Raw genomic sequence first — 19,003 nt, 5'->3', positions numbered from 1 at the left:
TGCAGTAACATCATGACACCCACCTGTCTTTCTTTCTTCTTCTTCTTCTTCTTCTTCTTCTTCTTCTTTATTTCCCTCCAATGCTAATTATTATACGTCTACAGAACGGCAGAGAGCGGTTCTATGTTAGCATAGATACTTGAGATAGCCTAGCTAAATCATATTTGTTTAACTCTCTCTCTCTCTCTTCAGAATGTCCCAAAATGTATATATACTTGCATGAAGTATTTAGTACGTAAAATTTTTATAGTAGCCTATTTGTTTTATGCAAAGTTAAACAATCATTCAAACACTCATTCCTTTATTGGTTTTCCTAATTTAGGATCATGTTTGAAGAAATAAACATTTATTTAGTTCACATATTTGAATCAGGGTTCAGCATCTAAAGTTTCAATATTTCATATTGAGGATTGAGCAATAGTCTCCAAACTTGAACACTTTTTCTTTTAAATATGCATAAATGTAAATAGCTTCTCCCATTAAAATACTCATAAAAATATATAAATTAAATTTTATACACTAATTATATAGCCATTTTTTCACTTAAAAAAGTGTAGATATTGTTATGTACAATCAATAAAAGCAAACAACTTATGAGTAAATTTATTTTTATATTAATCCTTGATACTGGATTCGTAAAGGGCAACCCAAACTTAACCGATATTAAAAAAAAAGAAAAAAAAAAGAAATAGGCTGGATGAATATATTATATATTTTTTGGTTTTATGGGATAAGAAAACACTCAATAATTTAAAAGATAGATAAGCTCACCATCAAAGTAAACTCAAAGAAATACAAATACACCACCCAAAGAAATTTACCTAAGGATACAAAACTATTTTGGCTCATCACTCTATGGGATACAGATTAACACCACCCAAGAGATAAGAGATAATTTTGAAGAAATCAATTTTCTAAAAACACAAGGTTTTTTTTTTTTAATTCCAAAAATGCACTCTAATTTTTTATTTGATTCAGCCCAAGGTTTAAATAGAGCTTGGAACAGCCGCCCAAGCATAGAAAAACAAAAAAATAATAATGAATTCATTCACTTAATTTGACCAAAGTCAGATATGACTTTTAGGAACTTAGAAACACAATAGATTACTTGTCGACCTAAGAGAGATAAAACATAAAGTTTGATTCATCCTAGGAGGCACTAAATAAAGACAAATCGACTTAATAAAAAATATTATTTTATATTAGGCTGTTGTTTTGGTCTTCAAGGAAAGCTTAGGGTCTGGACTGACATTAAGTTGGGCTTATTGGATCTTGGGACACTCGGTGTCATACTCCCCTACTTGAAAAGGACTTGCCCCTAAGTCCACTTGGTCTTCCTGATCTTCATAGTAAGGAGAAAGATCAAAAATGTTGAAGGTTGCTGAAACACTATAATCTCCAGGTAGATCAATCTTGTAAGCATTCTCACCATCAACTCTAGGTTTCAACTTAGAAGATCTTTTGGAGGAAAATCTTTCCTTCCTAAGATGAATCCAAACCAAGTCACCTTCATTGAAAACTGCTAGTTTTCAATGCTTAATTGCTTGCTTGCAGTACTTCTCATTTTGCTTCTCAATCTTATTTTGGACCTGTTCATGCAATTTCTTTATTTCCTTCGCCCTTTCTTCAGCATCACCACTGCAATTCTTGGTAACAGAAAGTGGCGTCAATTCAAGTGGTCTAGTAAGATTAAGACCATAAACTACTTCAAAAGGACTATGACCAGTAGTTTGGCTAATGGATCGATTATAAGCAAACTCAGCTTAGGCCAAAAGAAGATCCCACTGTCTAATGTTTTTCCCCACAAAAATTCTTAAAAGATTTTCCAAACTTCGATTTACCACTTCAGTTTGTCCATCTGTTTGTGGATGGTAAGAAGAGCTGAATTGCAGTGCAGTCCCAAGCTTCCTCGAAAGAGTACACTAGAAATGACTTACAAATTTCGAATCACGCTTAGAAGTGATAGTTTTTGGAACACCATGAAACTTGACTATTTCCCTGAAATACAAATCAGCAATAGAAGATGCATCTAGAGTTTTGTTACAAGGAACAAAATGAGCCATTTTTGAAAATCGATCAGCCACCACCATGATAGAATCCTTGTTTCTTTGAGTTCGAGGCAAACCCAAAACAAAGGCTAAGCTAACATCTTCCCATGGACCATTGGGAACTGGTAATGGTGTGTACAACCCGGTGTTCTGGCTGTGACTCTTATCAATTTAGCAGGTTCTACAACTTCGCACAAAGGACATAACATCATGAGTCAACTTAGGCCAGTAGAGATTTTCTTGAACAAAAGCTAGAGTTTTGTCACTTCCAAAGTGTCCAGCAAGACCTCCCCCATGAGCTTCTTGGATAATTGCTCTTCGTAAAGAACATTGAGGAATGCACAGTCTGTTGTCTTTGAATAAAAAACCTTCTTGCTTCAAAAAATGATTAGCAAAACCCTTGGAACAATCTTTCCACACATTACCAAAGTCTGGTTATACAACTTATTGAGAACTTCAAAACCTAACATCTGCACCTCCATAGTGTTTAGCAATGAATGTTTTCTACTTAAGGCATCTGCCACTTGATTCAGCTTCCTAGACTTGTGTTTGATAAAAAAAAAAGAATAGGATTGAAGAAATTCAACCCATCTAGCATGTCGACTGTTGAGTTTCTGCTAACTATTTAAATACTTCAAAGCTTCATGATCAGAATGAAGGAGAAACTCATTTGGAAGGAGATAATGACTCCAATGATCCAAGGCACGAATAATGGCATAGAATTCTTTATCATAAGTAGAATACTTTTTCTTGCAGTCATTCAGTTTTTCACTAAAGAAAGCAATAGGCTTTCCCTCTTGGTTGAGCACAACACCAATTTCCATACCTGAAGCGTCACAATCCACTTCAAATAATTTGTTGAAATTTGGAAGCACCAAAATCAGAGCTTCTGTCACCTTCTTCTTAAGGAGTTCAAAACTCTTTTAGGCTTCTTCATTCCACTAAAACTTTCCTCCCATCAAACATTCAGTAACAAGGGCAATACAATTGCTGAAATTCTTGACGCCGTTAAAAGAAGCAAGCCCATGAAAACTTCTAACATCACGGAGAGACTTTGGCATGAGCCAACTAAGTATAGCCTCAATTTTGCTTGGATCCATCTTGATTCCATCACTTGAAACAACATAGCCTAAGAACACAAGGCTGTTAGTTAGTAGATGACATTTCTTCAGATTGGCATACAACTTCTGCTTTCAAAGAGTTTGAAACACCTCATGAACATGCTCCATATGCTCCTACTGAGACTTGCTATTTACTAAGATGTCATGAAAATTTACAACAACAAAATGACCAATGAATGGCTTAAAGATATGATTCATTAAGCGCATAAAATTACCAGGAGCATTAAAGAGTCTGAAGGGCATCACCATCCACTCATACAACCCTTCTCTAGTTTTGAAAGTTGTTTTCCATTTATCACCTGGCCTTATTCAAATTTGATGATAACCATTGCTTAGATTAATCTTTGAGAAAACCATAGCTCCATAAAGTTGGTCAAGAAGATCATTTAACCTCGGAATAGGAAAGCGGTATCGAATAATGATCTTGTTTACTGCTCTACTATCAATACACATGCACCATGAGCCATCCTTTTAGGGAACAAGGTAGGCTGGAACAGCACAAGGACTCATACTTTCCCTTACAATGCCTTTTGCTATCAACTCTTCAACCTACCATTGCAACTCTTCATGCACTTTCGGATTCATTATATAAGTTGGTTTATTAGGCAAAATAAAACTAGGCACAAGATCAATGCAGTGTTGCATATCTCTCATAGGTGGAAGTTCGAAAGGAATGACATCACCAAACTCCTTAAGAAAGGGTATCAACAAAGGATGAATATATGCTAGATCCTTCTCTTCTCTAACCACAATAGCATACCTTTCACCACATTCAGTCAATGCTTTCTCCACCTCAGTTTTGGTCAATAAGTTGCTTCCCTCCCAAAGTGAAGGTTTGAGAACATGGATCTTTCTTAATGGAGCCAAAGTTATTTTAACCCCATTTAGTTCAAAAGAATAAGTATTTTTGAAACCATCATGACTAGTTTTCCTATCATACTGTCATGGTCTCCCAAGTAACAAATGACATGCATCCATGGGTACAACATCACAAATTACAACGTCTTTATAATTCTTGCCAATAGAAAATTGAATTAATCACCCCTTATCTACCTTCACCTCATTACGTTTGCAAAGCCACTGGTGTTTGTATGGTTGAGAATGATTTTTAGTTTCTAGCTTCAACTTTTCCACCATGGTCGCTGCAACAATAGTCTCACTACTTCCCCCGTCAATGATAACATCATAAACCTTTCCATAAGAAGTACATCTGGTATGGAAAAAATTGTTTTGAAGTCATTCATCTTTTGCATAAGCTACCTTGAGACTTCTCTAAATAACAAGCACCTCTCCTTGGTAAAAAAAAACCACCTCCTCATTGTAAACAGCAGGTTCATGAACAACCAATGTTGAATCATCCTCATCTTCTATCTCCACATCTCCCTCCACCAAAGAAACTATCTTGCGATTTGGACAATCAAAAGCAATATGTCCAAAGCCTTGACATTTGAAACATCTACGGCTTGTACTAGCGGAGTTGGGATGGGTAGAACTTGATGCCACTCCAATCATCTTCCTTGATTAAATCATGGGTGCAAAATTGAGTGTCTATAGTCTTGTGTTTAAATTTCTTTGAATTCATTGTTTTACATTATGTCTTGTCTTTAAATTCAAACTTTTAAATTATCGCTTGTCCTTAAATTCCTTTAAATTCAAGCTTTTACATTATGTTGTCTTTAAATTCCTTTACATTCAAGCTCTTATATTATTCTTTGTCTTTAAATTCCTTTACATTCAAGTCTTTAAGCATTATGCTCTTTTAATTTATGCACCTTAAGCTTGCTTTGTTTTCCATTTTCCCTTTCTCATGTGTAATAAGGTTTAAGGGTGCTCTCTAGCTAGCACCATAAACCCTAGATTACCATATAGTAAAAAGCTTGGATAAACAAACCTCTAAAATATTGGTTTTCCAAAGGATAAAAATAGCTCCAATGGCCATTCTCTTTTCTAAAAATGAATGTTTTCAAAAGAAAGTTTCTCTTAAATCAATAAAAGCCTTCCAAAGGTGCATTTTTCAAGTCTTTCTTTCAAAACCCTTTTTCTTTCTCTTTCTTCCAAAATGATTTTTAAATTTAAAAGTTTTTGGTATCATCTTTCAAAAAAAAAGAAAAGGGAAATCTCATTTCTTACATCATGTTCTTCAAAGATGAATAAAAACCATGGATTTTTACCCTAAGCTCCCATTTAAAAAAAAAAAAACCATGGAAACCATTTTCTCTAAGTCAATCATTTCTCATGTTTTAATTAGGGTTTCAAACCTTTTTTTCCAAATAAATTTTTGCTCCCTTTGCTTTAATGCCTTTTACAAATGATCTTCAAACCTTTTTTTTTTTCTTGGAAACTTTTTGGTTACCTTTTCACAAAAAAAAAAAAAAAAAAACCCACAAAATTTAACCCTCTTTGAAAATTGGATAAAAATCACGAATTTTCAATAAAACCACAAAAACCTAAAATAAATTGGTTTTTAAGGTTTAAACCTCTCATTAAATCTTTTCTATCTAAAAAATGAAGAGAATCCTTGGTTTTCAATAAAACCATTGAAACCATTTTTTCAAAAAACCAACTTTTTTCTTGTAAAAATGATTTTATTTTCCAAATTCACTTTCCTTAAAATCAACACTTTCCCACCAAAGAAAGCCCTTTTTTGTGTAAAATAAAGAGAAGCCCTTTTTCCAAAAAAAAAGTGTTAAACCTTAGTTTCTAAACAAACATTTTTCCAAAAATCATGAGTTTTCCTAAAAAAAATTGCTCATCGTTTTAGTGGTACGTTTTTAAGGTTTTCATTCATGTGCATTATTTTGAATTTTTGGAATTGCACTCTTTTAAAGGTTTGTTTCTAGTGTTCATTTTCATTGAACCAATAGACACCAATTAAGCTAACATATCCCCCTCCCCTTGTCACTAATGTTTTGGTTCATTCTGTTGTGCATGAATGAGAAAATCGAGGATAAATTTGCTAAATTGTGACATCTTTCCTTCTCCCTCTTTTATTCTAAGTTGTAAATATTCACATGCTAAATATGTAATAAATGATCATCAAATGTCAAATTATATGTATTATTTTTGCAACGTATTAATTCTCGCATGTTATGTACATATAATTTCACATGCTTTATTTGTAAATAGTTCTTTGAAGTAAATATTCACATATCTATGTTGTAAATATTCACATACTAAATATGTAATAAATAATAATTACATGCTAAATTATATGTATTATTTTTGCAACGTAATAATTCTTGCATGTCATGCACATATATAATTTAACATGCTTTGTTTGTAAATAATTCTTTGAAGTAAATATTTACATGTATATATAAATGAGTATCGTTTGAATAAAATTCTTTTTCAAAAACCAAATGCCAAGCATCTAATTTTTTTCATTAAAAAGTTAACGTTTGAATTAAAATTAAAATGGGGTACTATCCTTTGGATAGGTAGTGTAGGATTCCTAATACCTTCCCCACTCATAACTGAACTTTCGAGTCCAAGATCTTTGGTTTGAGACTTTGTTTTACCTTAATTAATTATTAACTCTTGAATTGGTTTTAGTTAATTAGGCAACTAAAAAGAATTAGACAAATAGGTGAACAATCACACCTAATACAAAACCAATGATTGGTGGCGACTCCTTAAAATAAAATAAGAAAAAGAGACTAACACACACACATGCACACACCTCACCCTAGCAACACATGCACACAAAGAGTCACATCGACGAGGACCCAATGTATGATAAACCAAAAAAAGGAAAGGAAATTGGCCTTTAAACAGCCTTTCTCACCGTTTTGGGTCATCTATATATGCAGAACCATGACTTTAAATTAAGAATTCTATTAGTTAGTTGATGATATCTGATGTTGTTCAATTTTGTAATGGAAATTTTAGTGTAGCCAAGGTTTTCATTCCACTGAGAAAAGGAAAACAAGAACACATCTAAAGCACCAATAATATATAGAAAAATATGATTGAAACTAGGACAAAGATAGTTTGGTAAAATTCAATAATTAAAATCACTAGAATGTTAGGGTTTGTCTAGCAATATTGTTAATCATCCATTTATAATCCAATTTAGTACACAATCGAGTAAGTAAACACATAAACTATCCAATTGGAAGATTTAGAAATAAGCCTTATTAATAAAACTCTCTTTGGATGATTATATTCATCAATTGTTCCAAAAATTGAGTATAGAAAATAGTAAATTTGCTACAAAAACTCAAGAGCATTGCATACTCTAGAGGCAATACTATGACAAAAGTAATATCTAACAAGATTACCATGTTTTGCTAGAGGGCATATAAAACCCTGTTCTAATAATAAGAAGATTCAAGAATAGACTTATGAACGAATTAAAAATTAAATATCAACCTAACAAAACAATTATGAAAAGAGAACAATTGATTTCACTAATCAAAACGTGAAAAACATACTTGGATTAAACAGTGGACAACTTACAACAATGGAGATTCACCATTAACCTTAGCTTAGGTTCTTAAGCTTCCAAAGAAAATAAAACTCTCAAAAATTTATGAAAAATAAGGTTTCTCAGCTCCCAAAAACTTGGCTGCCATTGTATTCATTTAATATTTATAACATTCAAAACCCTAAAATACATGCTCCCAAAAAGGAAAATAAAAAATGTCAATTCTTATTTTTCAACAGTGGGTCAACTTTCAGGTTGGTTTTGGCATTGAATATGGTAGATTCTGAAGTTTTGGTAAACAATAAAGTTTTAGATCGTTACGTCCTCTTTTTGTAGCTGTAAGAAACAAGTCAATCCGATTTTGAAGTGAAAAGATATGGCCAAAACACTAAAACTAGTCAGAATATTTCCATGCCAAGATTTTTTTCTATCTGCGGCTCAAATGAATTTCTCTCGTTCCTTTTATTTTTTCACACATCTTTAACTCATTAAATTCTTCAAAAGCCACTTCTTAGTTGATCATCACCCTTGGATTCCTTTGGCTTCATGTTTCATGCTTAACTCATTAGTTTTAATCTCCTACAAGAGAAAAATACATGTAAAAAGTATATTTTAGAGAAATTTGCTGACTCTCATATTACGTGTAAGTGTGAGAATAAACACAAAATATATGTGATAATGCCTACCAAGTCTAAGATAATATTGTACTTTTAAGCTATTATCAATATCAAAGCCTTGCAACAGAATGTGGTGAGTTCAGAGCTATGGGTGAGTAGATAAGGGAATGTGGCCGCTAACACTCTTACTAAGTGGAGCGATTCTCATTCGTTTCAAGGTCAATCGGAGTATAGAGGCAACTAAGGCATTGGCCTAAGGCCCCCAAATAAAAGAAGATCCCCTATTTTAACTAATACTATAATATAATATACTTATGTGTACAATTTAATTAAGGCTTCTTTGGGCCTTTACCCGGGAAAAAAGATAAGGATTTTTTGTTGGAAAATAAAATGCATAATGTATTACTTAAAAACAAAAATCAGGTAGCACAAAAATCAGCTCCCTTCAGTTGTCTGGTTGGCTCCAAGAGGTTGATAGCAGCCCCTATTTGAAATTCATTGAGAAGTTTTCTCAAGCACCTGGCGTACATTCATTTTAATCCCAAAACAGAGCCACCCATTAAAAGAGCAAGCCACCTCCATTACAAACAACCAAATAAAATCATACAAAATCACAAAATCCAAGAAGACTATCCCATATTTTGGTTCTCAACGCAACAAGACTATCAAACTACCCATTGAATTCCAACCACCCAATAAGCTATCTATCCACTCCTGCCACCACCAGCACTACCAAAATCTGATTTGGACAACAAATCATTTATTTGTTGGGAAAAATAAGAGAGCATTTGAAACCATGATTTCAATTTCCTACCATCAAATGCAGGCATTTGAAAGCATTCACCTACTATTATCAAGGACATTAATGAAGCTAACGTATTGAAGTAAATAGAGAGCATTGTCTAGATGAAGGAAACAAAAGAAAAATAAGTAAAAAATCATGTGATTTAAATAAATATATAAATAAAATAAAATATCATACTTACCTTTTCTACATATTCAACTACGGTAGAGTTAATCACCTCCTTGATTACTTGCATGGTTAGAGCATGTGGAGGCCCTTCCATAAAAAACCACAAGTACATGGAGTGCTGCTCTAAACTAGTCAACCACAACAAAGGATAGTTAAATAGTCATTAAATGATTGGAAGCCACTTCTGTTGACTACTGTAACTTTTCATGGATGACCATATGCAGTTAGAAAACAAAAACAAAAACAAAAAACAAAAGAAATGAGCTTCTCTCCATGATAAAATATACACCTTTTGCAAGACCTCAAAACTCAGACTCAGTGAACCATTAAAGCAAACCCCAAAAGCCTCATACAATATATGTACGGATATATATGACCCAAATTATTTAAACTAATCTATAGTACTTATGAAGCACTTAAAAATAAGCCCATTTTAAATAGAGACATTGAAGAACTCCAATCAATGATATAATAACTCATAAATCACATGAATTAATTCAAAGTGGCCAAACCAAACATAAAACCTCCATCACGTTACAACAATATGTTTCCTTAAATCTCAAATAATTGGAGTAGTAAAAAAAAAAACAAAAAATGTAAGAATCAAATAGTATACATACCAAGGTTATTGTCGAGGGTTTGGTGAACTGGTTGAGAGTTGGGGAACCTTGAGCCTCTGCTTGAGGATCCTCTTCTTCCTCTGAAGCTGAACAGTCTTAGGCCATTTGATGAATCGGGTCAGATCTCTCTCCGGTGGCAAAGCCCCACCGATCTCAACATCTCGTCCAGATCGACAACCTTCTTTAACAACCACCATCGCTTCGCCTCACTGCCACGCGTCAACATGTATGGAATCTCCCCTCCGTTGTCTCCTTCGGTGCGATTCTCCATCGACTATGACCGCTCGATCTCTCCCAACAGATCCATCTCCATCTCCCCACGCGGCGGCACGTCCGGCACTGTCAGCAACCCTCACCACCACCACCAGATCGTGAAGCGCACCGCTCCTCAGAAATGAACCTGTATGTGCTCTCCTACCACTCACCCCGAAATTTCCATATACACCCCTCTACCTGGATATATAAAAATCATATATAATCTCTCTTATCAAAGCCAGAGGGTTGAGATCGGAGATGGAGGATGAGGGTTGAGAGATGGAGGCTTGGAGGGTGAGGATTGAGATCGAGCTTGAGAGGTAGAGGCTGATGTGCGATTGAAGAGGCTAGGGTTGAATTTAGACAGAGAAAGTTTGAAGGGCTTAGATCAGTGCCTTAGGGGTTTTTTTTCATTCCAATTTATAGTAGGGGTTGTAGCCCCGTTTTTTCAAATGTAGCTTTAGGCTGACTATGGCCGCGTTTTTAATAAACGCGGCTTTAGGACAGACCTATAGCTGTGTTCTATAAACGTGGCTTCAACCCATTCTAGAAAAATGCAGCTGTAGAACCGACAAACGCGGCTACAGACCTGGTCTTGGGCTGCGTTCAACACACGCGGCCATAAATTTGGTGCTGTGGGTGCGTTTCAGGGAAACGTGGCTCAACTAGGGTCTTAGGCCGCATTTTTGCAAACGCGGCTAAAAAAAAGCGGCCTAAGACTCGCGTGTTTTGTAGTGTGGTACTGGGTTGGTGGTGGGTGGACAGATTAATTGTTGTAGAGAAAGAAAGAGTGAGTTAGAGAAGAAGAGATGCAGTAGAAGAGTGAAGAGAGAGTGTGTGGAGGTCTGATGGTGAGAGAAAAAACTAATAAAATATTAAAATGCAAAGCTACAACAACCGTTTATATATATGCACAGTTATCATAGCACTTTTGCATATGAACAGTATTATAAACCCACTAAAGTGGGTAGTTTTTTTTAGCAAAAATGTGAAACTCATATCTTTTTGTATTTTATATTGACAGGTGTGATTGTTAAAACTCATATTGCAATCTCATCTAGTTTTATTTTTTTATTTATCTATTTATTTCTATTTTTTTAAATCTTATTTTCATCCCCACAGACCAAATGACACACATTTACACACCTAGTTTGTACCTTTTATTTTAATAAAACTAGAATACAAAAACTAGACTACTATCCATCATTGGCATCAACCCATTTGTTATTTTGTTAACTTTTTTTTTTATTTATAATTTTCAATAATTTATTTAATTTGTATTATTCGGGTATTTTTTATTAGTTATTCTTTTAAAATAATTTACTTTGCATTAGTACAAATTTATTAAGTTATATGATAGATAAATTTTTGTTTGTGTAGAGTTAGAGTATAAAGTGATCACATCATTTAATAAAGTTGCAATCTTACTTTTGACACATCAAGTTCTACTGTTCCACTTTAAATTTTATTTAAGTTAAATTATAATTTTTTATTATAAATCATGTTTTATTTATTTGAAAATATTTCTTAATTATAAATGTCTATTAGAAAATTCATATAAAGAAATTTTAAAGAAAAGAGAACTTGAAAAATAAATTGAATCTAAACAATAATCTACAAATAAATTTGTTACTAATATTACACAAAACACAGCAAAAAATTTGGATGAAAATATTACAAATGAACAAAAAATTCTTTAAAAAAAGTAAAAGATAATTTTTTTTTTCATTGATGAATAGAAGATAATGAAATTGTACAACAAAAAGATAATAGTGAAAATAAATATTATTTAGTTAATATTTACATGTAAGAAAATGCCCTACTTAAAGTTTTTGCTTAAAGTTGTTGAGACAGTCATGATTCTTTAACGGGCTTCTTTAGTCCAAGGAATTTTTCTCATTTGGCAATTTGGGTTTCTATCTTATAGTGCTCTTAGAGAGGTCTTAAGTAGTTATGTTTTGGTGTTTTGTTTGTGGATTTTTCTTTCTGCTTGGGCGTGTACTTTGAGTAGTTGTCTCTTGGTAGTTTAATATAATATTGTATTCTTTTTTTTCTTTTTCTTTTTTTATGGGCAATCTGTCACGACCCAAACCCGATACTCAGATTTGTGACCATGACCGGCATGTTAATATCAAGTTTAAACTTGATATTAACAAGATCCAACTTAACTTTTACAAAAGTTTCCCTCTTTCTTTTCATTCTTGTTTCTTTACTTAAGTGATATAACCTTTCACTTGACATTCAGAGCATCTCTACTGTGCTCAAAGAATAATATAATCCACCAGTTACTCAAATTTTAAATTTCATATAATACATCTCTTAATACTTTAAGGTACACAACTTTCATTAAATCCTAACATACACCATACTACAAAGCTAAACATCAAACTACTAATTCAACATCTATACTTTTAAAACTAAAACCAGCTTCTTCCAAAACTCGACTAAGGCTCACTTTGCTCCAAAATAAAAACCTGTTGACTGAAAGAGTGGAAGGGGTGAGCTACACAGCTCAGTAAGGGTAAGATACATAAGAATTTAATAAGAATGCATGTAAATCAAATCATTTCATTTTATAAATGTTCAGATAGGAGAATAGGTTTTCATGTATAGTATTTTATACTATTTATAATAATAACTTATACGCTCTTCGTAGGAAATTAATTGTTCTCCCTTTTTTTATTGGAATAATATTATGAAAACCTTTCGAATTGAATTTCTTTCATTTCTTACAAAGTCACCAATCACAATATTGATTGTTATATTCATATATATATATATATATATATATATATATATATATATATATATATATATATATAAAATCTTATTACAAAATAATCATTTGACTTAAATTAGATAATTGGTAACTTTATCTTAAATTAGAAACATCTTAACAAATAAGAAAACTTTTCTTTATAAACTTCTTCTCATCAAATATTATAACTTTCATAGTCATAAAACTTAACGTTTTTTAAGAACAGATTTCTGATGACTTTTTGACATAAACTCATACCTTCATCAAAAGCTTTATCTTTAAAGAACACTAAAACCTTTTCATCAGATTCGTTATTTTTAAAGCACAACAAAACGTCAGAAACTTTTATCTTTAAAGAACAGCTTTCCTTTTCATTAGAGACTTCTTTTCATGAGAGCTTTTAACTTATCATAATGAATTTTAAAAAAATCATTCTCTCATGATCATTAAAATAATATAGTTTTTCATAGCATATTGGTTAGCCCATATCTAATAAGTCTGTACTTATTTGGGAGGCTTCTATCACCACTGTGCTAGACATCTAGCATTCCCCACAATACCAGGTATTCTTGGGATCACATCATAATACATATCTTTTAACCATGGGAGTAGGTTGACTTCCTCCACAAGTTGGCCGTAACCAACAAGGGCAGGTACAGCAGAGCTAGTCCCACTTTTAATGGCCAATCAGATAATATTTTCCATAGAAAGCTAGTAATTAAACCCCTACTGGCAGAGTTCAGATCATCAGAGGACATAACCCGAAAACATTTCATACTTATTCATCATACTGAAATTCAGAATTTGGATAACATTTCATAATAAAAGTATTTCCGTTGTTTTTTATAAATATTATGTTCGTGGAATTAGTAATAGCATCAATATGCTTAAATCATATACATAAAGTTTGGAGAACTCACGAACATATCTTCGTTTGAAACATGATTATATGTCATATCTCTAATCAAAAACCTTTTAATGTATAATACACTTTAAAATAGCCTCATGACTTGCCAATGCTCATATAACTTATCCCTTACCTGAAAGCAGAGGAATCGAGAGCTTACAGTCAAAGGAGCTTAGACTTGGGTATTGGTAACACCTAAACCAAAATTAAAGCTTATTATTATCAATTACTCCTTATCATAAACTTACGCATTCATCTCAAAACCAATATCTTAAAATCAAGGAAATCCTAATCCCACCTCAACAAGGTTTCCACAAACATATTATGCACACATCAACAAATGATGTACCAAACTAAAGAAAACCAATATTCTCATATTAATATCATATCTCTAGAAGAGCCAACTTCATTTCAAAAGGTTCTTTGAGATTAGGGCAATAAAGCATGCATAAACATAAAATCCTTTAAACATGGTCATATAACCATGTGCACTCACATGGCAACACATTGAACAAGACAGCTTCATAAAAATAACAATTAGATGGTTTAGAACCCCTCTTTTGAGTACCATATCTTGAACCAAGTTACATAAAATTTATATGTGATTATAGACATACTAAATGATAAGAATATTAATTTATAGTTTAAAACATTCACCGTAACTTTAGAATTAAATCCTCAAAGTTAGGCATGTCCCTTACTGTTCACTGTTTTATTTCAGCAGCATATGCCTCCTTTGTAAAATACGAATGGGCTATCAATTCATATCCAAACTTCATGAAATTTTACAAAGGAACTCCTCTGGATGTATAGTAAATGCCATATCAATTTCGGAGTCAAAAAATAAAACTATAATTTACTAAAAATCATACAAGACTATATGCTCAACTCTGTCTTGACAGAATTTCATGCAACTTAGAAATTAAACCATTATTTTTATAGTGATCCAAATACTGTGAAACTACTTCCATTACAACCATATGTGTCTTAGATTCCATAGAAAATATCCCTAGCATCAAATTTACTGTATACAATTTAATACATAATTTACCATGTGTAAACACAGAATCTGTCATAGTGACAGCTTTGCAGCATTTTCTTGTAAATTCACAAAAAATTATCAAACGATGGTATTTTCCTATAAAATTTAATACACACATACTAGACATATTATATAATAATCTCCAATAAACCTTTTACCCATAGATATCCTAGAAAAATACAGAATTTATAATAACCTAACAGGTTAACCAGTGAGTGCAATTCTTAACAAGTTCATGCACTATCTCTCAACAAGCTTCAATTACTAAATCAACTACACATTCAGCACCTCAAATAGCACTTCCATAAATTTTATCTAGCTATTTTACTCATTTAGACACTTACCCATAACAGATTTTATATTAGTCTATCATCTAGAAGCACATGCAAGCATAACAATGATTCAATTCATATTCATGAAATCAACAATCTCTAAAATCCAATACGCTCATAAACAAAAATCACATAACTATCACTCAAGTTTAAAATGGACAATAGATCAAAAGAATTAGATTTTCCCCTTACCCTAGATACAAATTTCTTAGAGTGATAGAGCTAGAATCACTCTAGTTTTAAGTTAGGAACAAGAGCTTGGGAAGAATGGAAAGAACTTCTTGTTGCTGCTGGACCCGTAGGTGTGAAAGGGAGAGGAGAGTTGAGAGTTTTTTTTTTCTTTCTTTTGATGTTGGACCCGTGGGTATGAGAGGGAGAGTGTTCTTGACTCTTGAGTCTACTAATTGCTTGAGAAAGTTAAAGAAGAGATAAGGACAATAAGGTGCAGCCAATAAGAACCAAGAAAGAAGAAAACAAAATAGCAAAGAAAGAAGACCAAGGAAGTTTCTGGTGGCAGCCAAGAAGAGATAAGGGAGAATATTTTTGGGGGGCACGTGTATGCATAAAGGAAAAAGGGATGATGACTCACACTTGTAGCTTTTAAAAATTACTTACCACCCCACCCGTTTATAAGCTTATATTCTATAAAGACCCAACTATAAAATAACTTGGCACATAAACCCCTTATCTTAAACACTTAATTAAACAACAACAACTATATCTCTAATAACTTGACCACTTAATATAATTTTGTACATACTTAGTATATATTTATATTACAAATAGCCATTCACTTATTTATAATCTTTACAATTCTTATCCAAAGGCATTATAAAATAATATGTTTATTAAATACACTTTTATTAATTATAGAAAAAAGTGGCCTAAAATAATAATTAACCACTTAAACACATAGTTTAAATATAAAGTTGGGTCGGGGTGTTACATAATCTGTATAAGAGTTCATAAACTAGGACAAAAGTCCGAAACAGTTACATCTTTGATCACTTGACATTCAATGATGGGAGGAGTATCCTCAACCCATACTACACTATCATTCACTAATCTGGCATTTCTAGCCATAAGATGGGCAGCAATATTGCCTGTCCTACGCACATAACTAACTTTCCACGCGTGGACTCTGAGTTTCCACCTTTGGAAGCCTCCTATGATCATCCGAATCGAACTTGGAAGGGCGCTGCTACCTGCCAAAGCATCTGTCACCACTTTTGCATCGCCTTTTATGAAAACCGAGGTTGACAACTAGCAAAACTCTTTCTTCAAAGGCCTTCGCTTCCACTTCCAAAGCTCCCAATGGTATTTTCATCTTCTTACTCATCGCTCCCCTGATTTGACCCTTTTCACCTCTGATTACAATCCCTATTCCATAGCTGCCCAACTTTTTAAACACCGCCCCGTCCACATTTACTTTAAACCATCCTTCACGTGGAGGGGTCCAAACTTTTGTTCTCGGTTGGGTACTTTGTCTTGGGGCAACATTTTGCTCCTTAAATTCCTCTACAAGAACATTGGCTTCAGAGGCTATTACCTCTGCTTGTTTGCATTTTCCTTCAAATTTTGCTGCATTTCTATTCTTCCAAATGCACCATGCTGTGCACGCTAGGCGCTCCAACTCTATTTCCTTCCGATCCTCCCAAATTTTCCATATCACGTCAATGAATTCGCGATGAGGATGATTCAATCTGGGCAATAGCAACTTTGTTTCCTTCCAAACAGCATCTGCCATCCAACAGTCTCACAAAGCATGTCCCAAAGACTCAGTCTTCCCACACATCACACACTCATCAACCACGGACACCTTCCGACGACTAAGGCAATAGTTTGTTGGGAGAATGTCCTTACATGCCCTTCACATGAAGTGTCTGACTTTGCTCGGACATTTTAATTCCCAAATGGCCTTCCAAAATTCTTTTTTCCTTCTCGGGTTGGACTCCTCACCCCCTGCTCCTCTTCCCCTGACTTCGGCCAGTCACTGATATGCCACCTGATAAGCACTTTTCACCGTGAAGTCACCTTTTTTTGTCCACGCCCAAATCACTTCGTCCTCCAGGAAACTTAGGCTGATTGGGATGCTCAATATAGCCTTTGCTTCGTGAGGTAGGAAGATACTCTTTACCACACCAGTGTCCCATCCACCAGATTCTCGGTCAAGAAGGGTCTCCACTAGTTCTCCTTCAAAATATTGAGGCCAAGAACTTGCTACCTTGAAAGAATTTGGGATTGGGATCCGCCTGTCTGCCCATATCCTAGTTCTTCGACCATTCCCTATGCTCCATCTCAAGCCACGCCAAAGAACTTCTCTTGCAGCCATCAAGCTCCTCCATGTATACGACGGTTTCTTACCTAATTGAGCCTCCAAAAAGTTGGACTTCGGGAAATACCTTGCTTTCAGCACTCTATGGGCAAGGGAACCAGAATTTTGGGAGAGCTGCCACCCCTGTTTTGCAAGCAGCGCTAAATTAAAGGCTTTGAGATCCTTGAAATCCATCCCCTCTTCTGCTTTTGGTGTAAACATCTTCTCCCATGCTATCCAAGCTAATTTCCTTTCCTTATCTCACTGCCCCCACCAAAAATTCCTTATCAAAGAGTTCAGATCATTACAAAAAGAATCTGGAATTTTAAAACAATTCATTGTATACATCGGTGTTGCTTGGGCAACTGCCTTTATAAGGATTTGCCGGCCAGCCATTGTCATCAACTTTCCTTTCCAACCCGCCACCTTTTGACCAACCTGATCCAAGATGCAGTGGAAGGCTTTCTTTTTCCCCTTCCCTACCAAGGGTGGTAGCCCTAGGTATCGCTCATGCTGGTGAATGATCTGGGCCCTGAACATCTCTCTCATCTCTTCTTTAACCTCCTCGCTCTTGTTCTTACTGGAAAAGAGGGAGGTCTTCTCTCTGTTTAGCTTCTGCTCGGACTCCCTTTCGTAAATCTCAAGGATCTTTGTAATTCTAACTCCTTCCTCCTTTGAAGAGTTGCAAAAGACAATACAATCATCTACAAATAGTAGGTGAGAGACCATAGGAGCTCGTCTACACACCGATGTGCCTCTTTGGATTCCCCCATTTGTATCCATTCTAAGCATGGCCGAAAGGCCCTTGGCACACAACAGGAAGAGATATGGTGAAATCGGGTCTCCTTGCCTAAGCCCTAGAGTTGGAAAAATCCTACCCTTGGGCTCCCCGTTTATGCGCATTAAGTATGACACCGTATTCACACACATCATCATCAAAGAAATCCACCTTTCTCAGAAACCCAATCTGCTCATTATTGCCTCCAAATATGCCCATTCTACCCGGTCAAATGCCTTACTCATGTCCAGCTTGATTGCCATCAGCCCTTTTTTCCCTTTCCTTCTCTGATTTATACAATGCATGATTTCAAAAGCCACTAAGACGTTATTTGTGATTTGTCCCCCTAGTACAAATGCGCTTTGGGCGTCACTAATAACTGCTGGGAGGAATTTTTTCAGCCTGTTTGCCAACACTTTTGAGACCATTTTATATATAACATTACACAAACTAATTGGATGAAAATCTGTAATCTTTTGGGGGCAATTAACCTTGGGTATCAGACATATATAAGTGTCGTTAAAACTGTTTGGAATAACACCTATTTCCAAAGTCTTAAGTACACAATCCACTACCTGAGGGCCCACCACATCCCAGTATTTTTGAAAGAATATAGGAGAAATACCATTTGGGCTTGGGGACTTATTTGGATGCATTTGCTTTAGGGCACGCCATACCTCCTCCCCTTTGAATTCTCTTAGGAGGTCGTCATTCATTTCATTTGAAACCCTCCTGTCTACTGCTCCAAGGCGAGTTCCGAAATCAGCTGGGTAGTTTGTGCTATATATTTCCTGTTAATAGTCTATAATTAT

At 34.4% G+C, this 19,003-nt stretch overlaps 1 protein-coding gene and 1 long non-coding RNA gene across 3 annotated transcripts; both read right to left on the bottom strand.

Annotated features, from left to right (window-relative positions):
* Positions 1-7,552: 7,552 nt before the first annotated feature.
* On the bottom strand, positions 7,553-15,515 carry LOC142626916 (uncharacterized). 2 transcript variants are annotated; one of them, XR_012842690.1, is made up of 5 exons: positions 15,292-15,515; positions 13,859-13,920; positions 9,806-12,541; positions 9,199-9,313; positions 7,553-8,174 (listed from the first exon to the last, which is right to left on the bottom strand). It is a non-coding gene; the product is annotated as an uncharacterized LOC142626916 (long non-coding RNA). The 2 variants fall into 2 exon arrangements; XR_012842691.1 differs by having other exon boundaries at positions 9,806-10,258; positions 15,292-15,507.
* A 785-nt stretch (positions 15,516-16,300) lies between these two features.
* Positions 16,301-17,635, bottom strand: LOC142628818 (uncharacterized). The gene is made up of 2 exons (XM_075802853.1): positions 17,134-17,635; positions 16,301-16,839 (listed from the first exon to the last, which is right to left on the bottom strand). Exons 1-2 carry the CDS (start codon positions 17,633-17,635, stop codon positions 16,301-16,303), a joined length of 1,041 nt encoding a protein of 346 aa, XP_075658968.1.
* Positions 17,636-19,003: the final 1,368 nt, after the last annotated feature.

The sequence above is a fragment of the Castanea sativa genome, chromosome 3 (genome assembly GCF_040712315.1).
Source record: "Castanea sativa cultivar Marrone di Chiusa Pesio chromosome 3, ASM4071231v1".
NCBI lineage: Eukaryota > Viridiplantae > Streptophyta > Magnoliopsida > Fagales > Fagaceae > Castanea > Castanea sativa.
The sequence above is the reverse complement of the archived record's forward strand: the minus strand, read 5'-3'. Positions and strand labels throughout refer to the sequence as shown.